This window comes from Borostomias antarcticus, assembly GCF_949987555.1.
Source record: "Borostomias antarcticus genome assembly, chromosome: 34".
In the NCBI taxonomy this organism is placed as follows: domain Eukaryota; kingdom Metazoa; phylum Chordata; class Actinopteri; order Stomiiformes; family Stomiidae; genus Borostomias; species Borostomias antarcticus.
The window spans coordinates 3,749,908-3,762,407 of record NC_140267.1 but is presented as its reverse complement, the minus strand read 5'-3'; the positions used below and the strand labels follow the sequence as shown (position 1 = coordinate 3,762,407).

Here is a 12,500-nt window from a genome sequence, read left to right as displayed (position 1 = left end):
ATTAGAATGTTGACTATCACCAACAGAATGTTGACTATCACCAATAGAATGTTGACTATTCCCAATAGAATGTTGACTATCACCAACAGAATGTTGATCGTTACCAGTAGAATGTTGACTATCACCAACAGAATGTTGACTATCACCAACAGAATGTTGATCGTTACCAGTAGAATGTTGATCGTTACCAATAGATGTTGATTATCATCAATAGAATGTTGACTATCACCAATAGAATGTTGACAAGCCCCAATAGAATGTTAACCATAACCATTAGAATGTTAACTATCACCAATAGAATGTTGACTATTCCCAATAGAATGTTGACTATCACCAATAGAATGTTGACTATCACCAATAGAATGTTAACTATCACCAATAGAATGTTGACTATTCCCAATAGAATGTTGACTATCACCAACAGAATGTTGACTATCACCAATAGAATGTTGACTATCACCAATAGAATGTTGACTATCACCAATAGAATGTTGACTATCACCAATAGAATGTTGACCATCACCAATAGAATGTTGATTATTCCCAATAGAATGTTGACTATTACCAACAGAATGTTGACTATCACCAATAGAATGTTGACTATCACCAATAGAATGTTGATTGTGACCAATAGAATGTTGACCATCAGTAATAGAATGTTGATTATTCCCAATAGAATGTTGACTATCACCAATAGAATGTTGACTATCACCAATAGAATGTTGACTATCACCAATAGAATGTTGATTGTGACCAATAGAATGTTGACCATCAGTAATAGAATGTTGATTATTCCCAATAGAATGTTGACTATCACCAGCAGAATGTTGACTATTACCAACAGAATGTTGACTATTACCAACAGAATGTTGACTATTACCAACAGAATGTTGACTATCACCAACAGAATGTTGATTATCACCAACAGAATGTTGATTATCACCAACAGAATGTTGACTATCACCAACAGAATGTTGACTATTACCAACAGAATGTTGACTATCACCAACAGAATGTTGACTATCACCAATAGAATGTTGACTATCACCAATAGAATGTTGACTATTCCCAATAGAATGTTGACTATCACCAATAGAATGTTGACTATTCCCAATAGAATGTTGACTATCACCAATAGAATGTTGACTATTCCCATTAGAATGTTGACTATCACCAACAGAATGTTGACTATCACCAATAGAATGTTGACTATTCCCAATAGAATGTTGACTATCACCAACAGAATGTTGATCGTTACCAGTAGAATGTTGACTATCACCAACAGAATGTTGACTATCACCAACAGAATGTTGATCGTTACCAGTAGAATGTTGATCGTTACCAATAGATGTTGATTATCATCAATAGAATGTTGACTATCACCAATAGAATGTTGACAAGCCCCAATAGAATGTTAACCATAACCATTAGAATGTTAACTATCACCAATAGAATGTTGACTATTCCCAATAGAATGTTGACTATCACCAATAGAATGTTGACTATCACCAATAGAATGTTAACTATCACCAATAGAATGTTGACTATTCCCAATAGAATGTTGACTATCACCAACAGAATGTTGACTATCACCAATAGAATGTTGACTATCACCAATAGAATGTTGACTATCACCAATAGAATGTTGACTATCACCAATAGAATGTTGACCATCACCAATAGAATGTTGATTATTCCCAATAGAATGTTGACTATTACCAACAGAATGTTGACTATCACCAATAGAATGTTGACTATCACCAATAGAATGTTGATTGTGACCAATAGAATGTTGACCATCAGTAATAGAATGTTGATTATTCCCAATAGAATGTTGACTATCACCAATAGAATGTTGACTATCACCAATAGAATGTTGACTATCACCAATAGAATGTTGATTGTGACCAATAGAATGTTGACCATCAGTAATAGAATGTTGATTATTCCCAATAGAATGTTGACTATCACCAATAGAATGTTGACTATCACCAATAGAATGTTGACCATCACCAATAGAATGTTGATTGTGACCAATAGAATGTTGATTGTGACCAATAGAATGTTGACCATCACTAATAGAATGTTGACTATCACCAATAGAATGTTGACCATCACCAATAGAATGTTGATTATTCCCAATAGAATGTTGACTATTACCAACAGAATGTTGACTATCACCAATAGAATGTTGACTATCACCAATAGAATGTTGACTATCACCAATAGAATGTTGACTATCACCAACAGAATGTTGACTATCACCAACAGAATGTTGACTATCACCAATAGAATGTTGACTATTACCAACAGAATGTTGACTATTACCAACAGAATGTTGACTATCACCAACAGAATGTTGACTATTACCAACAGAATGTTGACTATCACCAACAGAATGTTGACCATCACCAACAGAATGTTGACTATTACCAACAGAATGTTGACTATTACCAACAGAATGTTGACTATTACCAACAGAATGTTGACTTTTACCAACAGAATGTTGACTTTTACCAACAGAATGTTGACTTTTACCAACAGAATGTTGACTATTACCAACAGAATGTTGACTATCACCAACAGAATGTTGACTATCACCAACAGAATGTTGACTATCACCAACAGAATGTTGACTATCACCAACAGAATGTTGACTATCACCAACAGAATGTTGACTATCACCAACAGAATGTTGATTATCACCAACAGAATGTTGACAATCACCAAAAGAATGTTGATCGTTACCAGTAGAATGTTGATCGTTACCAATAGAATGTTGATTATTATCAATAGAATGTTGAATATAACCAAAAGAATGTTGACAATCCCCAATATAATGTTAACCATAACCATTAGAATGTTAACTATCACTAATAGAATGTTGACTTTTCCCAATAGAATGTTGACTATCACCAATAGAATGTTGACTATCACCAATAGAATGTTGACTATCACCAACAGAATGTTGACTATCACCAACAGAATGTTGACTATTCCCAATAGAATGTTGATTGTGACCAATAGAATGTTGACCATCACTAATAGAATGTTGACCGTCACCAATAGAATGTTGACTATTCCCAATAGAATGTTGACCATCACTAATAGAATGTTGACTATCATCAATACTGTTGATTATCCCCGTCGACGACGATGTTCATATTCAAAACAATAACACCACTTTGGTCCATCTCAACATCCGGTTTGCCTTGACGCTAACGCTCAAGTTCATTAACGTTAGCAGCGGTAGCTAGCTACAGTAAGCAGCTATTTCTTTAGGGCAGAACGGTCGAGATATGTTAATAATAATCCCACCGCCGAACAAGAAGATCCCAAAGTTAATTCGGACATTTTGAAAAGGTTTTTGACTTGCTAGCGTTCGACTATTAACGCAGATTGTCGTCGTTTCCCGCCGACGCCCCGGCGGTTTGCTTGGACCGAGTCGTTGACAGTCTGACAAATTCCATCGAAAGGCTCTATCGAATGGAAAATGTGTGTGTGTGTGTAACCAGAGTTAAGGCCATTACTAGGAATACTTTCCAGGTCACAAGGACGAGCGCCTAGCTGCCCGGTCCGTCTAAATGCCCTCGCGCCCCGTGACGCTGATGTCACACTTCCCCTTGAACATGTTCCCCCTGCCCTAATTGCCCCGGTAACTAATGTGCTTCACTGATCTAGGCGGCCATTCCACTGGCTGTAATTACTTGGTGATAGGACCAGTTGGTTGGCTGGGACTGCCTCGCTGTGTGGTAATGGAAGAAGTGTGTGTGTGTGGGTGTGTGTGTGTGTGTGTGTGTGTGTGTGATTGTGTGTCTATGCGTGTATGTATACTGTATGATCTGCTGTAATGGAAGGAGGGTGATTGTATGCCTGTGTGTGTGTGTGTGTGCCAGCCTGTGTGTGTGTGTGTGTGTGTCTGCCAGCCTGTGTGTGTGTGCCAGCCTGTGTGTGTGTGTGTGTGTGTGTGTGTGCCAGCCTGTGTGTGTGTGTGTGTTTGCCAGCCTGTGTGTGTGTGTGTGTGTGTGTGTGCCAGCCAGTGTGTTTGTGTGTGTGTGTGTGTGTGTGCCAGCCAGTGTGTGTGTGTGTGTGTGTGTGCGCCGGCCAGGATCCAGCTGACCTCTGACAGCAGCTGACTTACATGCCAGTTGTCGGTGAAGGTCTCCAGGAGCCTCTGGATGACCGGGGCCTCTCCGGGCAGGCGGAAGGCCTCCAGATACAGACGCAGGGCCTCGTCGATACGCAGCCCCTGGAAGCCGAACGTACTGGACACAGGGACGAGGACCACCACAGGGTAAATATCTGACACCCTACCTCCACAGAAATACATCCCCTCAACATCCAGGTGGCGGAGTATCCGTTATTTCGAGGGCCTTGTCAAACCTAACGCTCATTTTTTAAAGGAGTATTTACAGTATTCTGTATTTATAATGTGACAGTTTGTTATTGTTGCACTTTGCCTTCAGCACTAGATGCTCTCAGTCACTTGTTTTAGAAAGGAGATGCACTTGTGAGTTCTGGCGAGTAGTATACATTGGCTTTTCCTACGTTAAATGTAATTATTGTAAGTCGCTTTGGATAAAAGCATCAGCTAAATTACTAATGTAAAGTAATGTGACAGTGGAGGTACAGTAATGGGAAGCTGAGGGACCTGATTCTCTGTGTGATTGATTTTGATGTATTTTTAAGACAGGGACAAGGTACAGTAGACATTTACCCTATAGAATAGGGAGAGATGCACTGTACAAGGTTATAGCTAAAACAGCTAATTTCCACCCGCAGTCCCTGGGCGAGCTACACCGCGCTACCAACTACTAGCTCACTGCTAACGCACTGCTAACACCTTCCTTTATAACCCCTTTCAAATAAAACACATCACAAATCAAACGATCCTAGTCCTAACGACTGATCGTTTGAATCTAAACGCTTGTGGACCGTGTGAGAAGGGATGACGACGCCGCCCTACTTGACGAAGCTGTCGAGGAGCTCCATGTGCTTGCGGTCGCTGATGATCTCCCCGATCATCTTCTTGTCCAGGCGGGGGTTCTCCCGGAGCCACTGGGCCACCTGGTTGTTGTCCATGGGGCTGCTGAGGAGGCCCTTCTCCTGCAGGAACTGGATGCCCTTCTTGGGCTTCTGGTTGAACTGCTCCGTGCCGGTGATCAGCAGCTGGGGAGGAGGAGGTTCGGCTCAGCGGTTAGCCTCCGTACGCTCGCTAATCCTCGAAAGCAGCGTTTCTCAACTGGTGTGTCGCGACCCAAAGGTGGGTCGCGGAGCCGTTTTGATTGGGTCGCGGCCTCGTGGGCGGTTTCCCTTTTCTTTTCTTTTTAAGGGATTTTAAAATATATATATATATATATTTATAGAGAAAATGTTGGGTTTTTATTTTGCAGGACACACAATTCAATTCAATTCAATAATTCCAATAATTTATTTACGAGACATGACAGGAAGTGGGCTAACCTTAGCGTGTGCCAATGTTGTGTTATGTGTCACAGACTTTTTCTATTTTTGTGGAATAAATTTGAGTGCCGTGGAATAAATTTGGGTCGTGACTTCATGATGAGGAAAAACGTGGGTCCTGAGGCTCCACCAGTTGAGAACCACTGCTCTAAAGCACAGTCCCTCTAGCTTAAAAGCGTAACCGCTTAAAACGGACATGTTTCGGGGTGCGTGTTTGTAAACGAAGAACATAAAGATGTGAATATTTGAAAAATGAAGCTACCTTCTTCTTGATTTTGATGTCTGTGAGTTCTTGAGAGTTGGGCAGACCGGAGGAGAAACGTTGAGGCCTCTTCGGCGCCTTCTTCTCAGCTGAGACAAAAAAACGACATTTTACATTCCCCTTCCCCGCACTCCAGCATGGCGTGGATTTAAAACGGGGATCGGTCACGGCATCACCCTGGCTCTACAATCACATTCGCTAGCTAGCTAACGTTAGCTGTACTTTGGCACCGTGGCTAGTTACGCTAACGTTAGCTAGCTAGCCACCGAGAAGCTGTCGCCATGGAACACGGTAGCTTAACTAATGTTAAGGAGTGCTGGCTAGGCTAGCTTATTCTAAATGGTAAATGGTAAATGGACTGCACTTATATAGCGCTTTTCCACCTTAGCGGCACTCAAAGTGCTTTACAATGGCCTCTCATTCACCCATTCACACACACATTCACACACCAATGGCGGTAGCTGCCATGCAAGGTGCTAAACTGCTCATTGGGAGCAATTTGGGGTTAGGTGTCTTGCTCAAGGACACTTCGACATGTGGACAGTCGGAGCCGGGATTCGAACCACTGACCCTTCGATCACTGAACGACCCGCTCTACCAACTGAGCTACAGCCGCCCCGTAAATTCTAAAGTAAGTCGGCTAACGCCGTGGGCTTCAACGTATTCGTGCTTGTTTCCAACAGAAACCCCACCTGGGTCGGTCTCTTCCTGGTCCTGTCTGCCCAGTCTCATCTTCTCGGCCATCAGGTGCCCGCTGGTGGGGGGGCACACAGGTGAGCTCCTGGCCTCTGGACTCCTCTGCCCGCTGGCAACATTCCCCGTCCTGCCCGTGTCTAGAGTCACATGATCAATCAGCTGTTACTACACGAAGCACAATTACAGGACCTATAAACGGTACAGTAGACTCCTTTTTTATTCACACCCTTGATAAAAATGAACAGAAAAAAATCAAATATAATATGCAAACTCTGAGGTATATTTGTTGCTCCAAAACTCCAGAACATTCCAAGAGTACTAACACAATAATGTTCAAAAAAAACATTTTATTCATAATAATTTTCTTCCACAAAACACCTGGGTCTTAATTATTCCCATCTTTAACTATTATTTTAAATACAATCCAACCAAAACACATCTTCATAAATATACAACGTAGGGAACTATAGTGGCCTAAAATGGTTTCCTGTTCCCCTGGGGTATAAAAATGAGGGAGCACACGTTTGAATGACTGTAGTCAGCCATCGTCATGGTGAAAGACAGAACTCCCTGAAAGCATCAGAAAAAAATTTACTGACGTTTTCATTTTGTAATTTGTTCGTGTAAATGCATTATTTTTAAAGAATATAATTTAATGTTTTTTTTTTTAGCGTTTAAAGCTCATTACTAATGTGTTTTATTTAAATGTTATCTCTCTTGTTCATCTTCATCAAGGGTGTGAACAGAAAGTGTATAGTGTATACTTAAGTGTATAGTGTATACTTAGTGTATACTTAAGGGTGATATACCACACATTTAAAGGAGAGGCCTCTAGACTGCACCTGTAATTGTGTCTGTGCTTTCATTGGTCGAGACCTCCCCTTCCGCCAGCACAGTTTCTGATTGGTCCTGCTCGGCGGAGCTGTTGAGCACCTTGGCCTGGCAGTGGGCCTCGGTGCTGTCGATCACAGTGAGCAGCGCCTCCAGGGAGAGGAGGTGGGTGGTGTACAGTTGGCCTGACACAGGGAAGGCATTCTGCAACACAACACCAAAGGTAACGTAGGGTTAACATACAGTCAAGACAATTATGTTTTCTTAAAATCCCACAAAACATTATAATAATATAATAATAATAATATTAATAATAATATATAATAATAATAATAATAATAATACTGATACATACATTGGTACTAATAATCAATATGCACTGGTTTATAACCTAATGCATACTGATATTTCGGCTTAAATATGTTAAAAACATAAAAACATAGTGCCCTGACAATGCAAAGGACTGAGAGACAATGCCATGCATCAAATATACTCTTTAAAGTCAGATTTTTTTTTAAATTATTCTTAATTTTCCTTATTTACTTACTTTTTCTTTTTTAAATCACATTTAACTATCCTCTTTTGTACAGTGATTTGGCTTCTTGAAATGCACTTAATAAATGTGATTTATTATTATTATTATACTGTACTGTAAACAATAACAAACAGAACTTGAGCAAGTATCTAGCGCTCTAGAAGGTTTTTCCTCACCTAACATCTTCCTAGTTAGGCGACGGGGATGGGAGGAGCTTGAGAGCCGTAAGCCAATGATCCCTCAGAACACACATCATGTGATCAACTTTCCGCTGTGCTACTCAGCAGCGCCCCCCCCCTACCAGCAGGCCGGCTGCCCCCTACCTTGGAGAGCAGCTTCGTGAGGTCTTCAAACAGGTTGGAGCAGTAGAAGTCACAGTCGTAGTTGATGTAGAGCTCGGTGACGAAGCAGGGGATCCTCCACAGCTGCACCAGGGCCTCCAGAGCCATCTCCTTCATCTCGTACGGCATCTTCATGTTCTCCGACTTAATGATGTCCATCAGCTTCTTCAGGTACATCTGGAGGACAGGGCGTGGGAAGAGTCGGCTAACGGAACCGTCTCCACACTTGGTTTACGCTGTGTCAGCGTTGGAGAAAGGTCTGGCTGGACTCATTAGTATTCGGGGATTGGGGGGGGCGGGGGCTGTATTTCTTTAAACCAATCACAATTGTTTTCAGTAGAGCGCTTTCAAGGTTGTTGTTGTTTCTCGTAGTCTGGTTTGAATCTGATTGGGCGGGGATTCAGAGCCGTAACCACTGATTGGGCAGTAATAAACCAATTACATGGTTTATCCCCAAAACCAACATACAGAGTCAGGCTAGGTTTATGATGACTTTTTTTCCTCCATTTTGTTTGTTTGCTATTGCTTCAACTCTTCACTTTGTACCGCAAATACCCAAATACCCATCATGCATCAATCAAAATGTAGCTGTGTGTGATTCTACTAACATTATCCTGTACATAAAGTGCATGTGTACTAGGGCTGCACAATTAATCGTGAATTAATCGAAATCGCGATTATGACCTCCGCGATTAACTAATCGCAGAAGGCCGCAATTAATGTGATTAATAATTTTGCTTTGAATTGAGTGTGCTAGGACTACACGGACAAATCACAGGCGCTTATGCTGTTTGACCAATCACATGCGTTCCCGCTGAGGGGTTACAAAAAAGATGATGTCCCTCAAGCCCAGCAGGTCATATGCAAACTGTGCAGAGCTAAAGCTATTACTTTGAAATATGAATCGCAATTATTAATCGCAATTACCATTTTGAAGCAAATAATCGCAATTATTATCTTTTGTCATAATCGTGCAGCCCTAATGTGTACTGTAGTACTGGTTGTGGAGCTGTGTTAATGTTAGCAGGGCGTGGCGGTCACCTCCAGCTGGAACTTCAGGTGTCCCCTCATGCTCTCGAACAGGAAGAAGCAGGCGCGCAGCGAGGCGGCGTACAGGTTCATACGCTCCACGCTCAGCAGCTGAAACACACACCGAAACACTTCAAACAGCTTTAAAAGCATCGCAATCCTCCTTCAAAACACTTTGAAAACAGCTTTAAAACCGACCACAATCCTCCTTCAAAACACTTTAAAAACAGCTTTAAAACCGACCACAATCTGCCTTCAAAACATTTTGAAAACAGCTTTAAAACGAATCACAATCCTCCTTCAATTATTCAATACCAGGGGCAGAGAAATCCACTGAATTAGTTAAAATTCACTCATTCACCATCACCTCGGGCGTACACCACAAACCCAAACAATTCTTTAGTAACTTGTACTACTATTTTTCTTTTATTCAACAGACCGAAACGAATACACTAACTTACAATTTCAAAACTCAAAGTTTCAACAGAGACCTAATATCTCATTTGAGGTAGGGAATGCAGAGCAATAGCCTTCATAAGGAATTTTTTTGAGTGAGTGAGTGAGTGAGTGAGTGAGTGTATGTGTATGAGTGTATGAGTGTATGTGTATGAGTGTGTGTGTGTGTGTGTGTGTGTGTGTGTGTATGAGTGTGAGTGTGTGTGTGTGTGTATGAGAGAGTGTGTGTGTATGTGTATGAGAGAGTGTGTGTGTGTGTGTGTGTATGTGTATGAGAGTGTGTGTGTGTATGTATGAGTGTGTGTGTATATGTATGAGTTTGTGTGAGTGTATGAGTGTATGTGTGTGTATGTGTATGTGTATGAGTGTGTGTGTGTGTGTGTGTGTATGTGTATGAGAGAGTGTGTGTGTGCGTGTGTGTGTGTGTATATGTATGAGTGTGTGTGTGTGTGTGTGTGTGTGTGTGTGTGTGTGCGTGCGCCCTACCTGGAAGAGGTGTCTGCAGAGCTCGTCTTTGACCAGTCCCAGCAGCGAGGGGTAGGGGGCGATGTGCGCCGCCTCCAGCGCCACGGTGAGCAGCTGCAGGCCCATGTGCATCATGGCGTCCGTGTTGTGGCGGTCGTGGGGGTTGGTCAGCGAGATGAGGAAGCGGAAGAGCTCGCGGAGGCAGGGGAGACCGTAGGGGATGAGGGACGCGCCTGGGAGGACGAGGGGACAGGGAGGACGGTTAGAGACGGACGGGTTCAAACACACTGCAGGACGAGAGGACACGGAGGACGGTTAGAGGACAGGGAGGACGGTTAGAGACGGACGGGTTCAGACGCACTGTTGGGTGGAAGTGGCGGGAAAATCCATTCATGTCAGAATCGCAATTCTATTCTCTACGATCAATTGATTCACAAGTTCCGGAAAATATATTTTTTTTCCGCATAAATTTCTTTTCGGATTTAATCCTGCTTTCAAAATAAATTTAGCTTGGGATGTATTTAATTTTTAATCTAATCTAATCTTTGGGTTACTGTATTAATGGGTTAATGATGTTAACCTAGTTCTAGCCTAGTTCTATTTTGTCACTACTCACGGCTGCAGGTACTCTTGTGACACTTGTCTTGACCTACTGCTGTCTGTCTTCTCAGTGAAATTGCTACGCACAGCGCACTCAGCGGGGACGCATGTGATTGGTCAGACATCATAAGCGCCTGTGATTCGTCCGTGTAGTCCTAGCACACTCAATTCAAAGCAAAATTATTAATCGCATTAATTGCGGCCTTTTGCGATTAGTTAATCGCGGAGGTCGTAATCGCGATTTCGATGAATTCACGATTAATTGTGCAGCCCTAATTGGAGATACTGTGCACGTTCTCTCAAAGTGCTTTAGCTAAGGTTAGCTACTACAAGCTAGCTAGACCTTGTCACCAACACTTGCCTCACAACGTACGTAGCTAAACTATTCACACAGAAAGCAACGTCAGCTGACTGGGACTGTCTCATGAGTAGAATAGCCAGTGTTGTGATTAAGCAATAAACCACGAGAGGCCGTGTGTTATAGTGATTTTATAACAGCTAGGGGGCGTTGTTGGGCACGACGCGAAGCGGAGTTAAACCCCCCTAGCTGTTATAAAATCACTATAACACACGGCCTCGAGTGGTTTATTGCTTTTATACAACGGTTACTACAGCTATTAGTGTAAAATAAACACACAGCAATGTAAAATATTAACATTTATTCAAAACGTCATCATTCCCTCAATTCCGCCGGGCAAAATAGTTCCCCTAACAAAAGGGTTGCCAAGCAACAACAACAACTACAATGCATTGGATCAAACGGGAGGCGCATTAATACTGAAAATGGAATGATATGCGGTCCCAGGTGTGTGTTACTAAGTATTTTAACACGGCTTCCAGCCAATCAGAATCAAGAACCACAACTAACCGTTGTATAAAATACATTTAACGACTGGTCAGTTGATATGTTGCCCAGCGGAGAGGAGCGTGAATGTGACGCGTGGAGAGACCGCGGCGGCGGGGAGAGCTGTGGGAGGCGGCGTCTCACCGTCTCTCTGGGAGGACTGCGTGAAGCGGACCCCCCGGGGGTTGACGTAGTCCATGTCGTGGACCGAGGCGTCCGACTGCTCCGTCGCGCCGTCCCTGTCCTCCAGGACCTCGGGGATGGACTCCACCGACGCCGACTGACCGCGCTCGACCGGGGGGCCCGAGTCCTGACACACACACACACACACACACACACACACACACACACACACACAACCACGTTACACACCTACACCCCCTCGTCCTGGCAGAGACACAACCACGTTACACACCTACACCCCCCTCGCCCTGACACACACACACACACACAACCACGTTACACACCTACACCCCCTCGCCCTGACACACACACACACACACAACCACGTTACACACCTACACCCCCTCGCCCTGACACACACACACACACACAACCACGTTACACACCTACACCCCCTCGCCCTGACACACACACACACACACAACCACGTTACACACCTACACCCCCTCGCCCTGACACACACACACACACAACCACGTTACACACCTACACCCCCTCGCCCTGACACACACACACACACACAACCACGTTACACACATACACCCCCTCGCCCTGACACACACACACACACACAACCACGTTACACACCTACACCCCCTCGCCCTGACACACACACACACACAACCACGTTACACACCTACACCCCCTCGCCCTGACACACACACAACCACGTTACACACCTACACCCCCTTGCCCTGACACACACACACACACAACCACGTTACACACCTACACCACCTCGCCCTGACACACACACACACACACACACACAACCACGTTACACACCTGCACCCC

The 12,500-nt window shown here is 43.3% G+C and overlaps 1 protein-coding gene across 1 annotated transcript in view; it reads right to left on the bottom strand.

The window, feature by feature from the left end:
- gbf1 (golgi brefeldin A resistant guanine nucleotide exchange factor 1) overlaps window positions 1–12,500 on the bottom strand; it is a 106,253-nt gene that overhangs the window by 28,364 nt on the left and 65,389 nt on the right. Inside the window, exons 10-19 of the mRNA XM_084460909.1 lie at window positions 11,899–11,909; window positions 11,667–11,802; window positions 10,100–10,311; window positions 9,170–9,268; window positions 8,111–8,305; window positions 7,264–7,456; window positions 6,418–6,558; window positions 5,726–5,814; window positions 4,967–5,169; window positions 4,142–4,265 (exon numbers count right to left, since the gene is read on the bottom strand). Coding sequence (XP_084317035.1) covers window positions 4,142–4,265; window positions 4,967–5,169; window positions 5,726–5,814; window positions 6,418–6,558; window positions 7,264–7,456; window positions 8,111–8,305; window positions 9,170–9,268; window positions 10,100–10,311; window positions 11,667–11,802; window positions 11,899–11,909 — 1,403 coding nt within the window. The remainder of the gene's footprint in view (window positions 1–4,141; window positions 4,266–4,966; window positions 5,170–5,725; window positions 5,815–6,417; window positions 6,559–7,263; window positions 7,457–8,110; window positions 8,306–9,169; window positions 9,269–10,099; window positions 10,312–11,666; window positions 11,803–11,898; window positions 11,910–12,500) is intronic.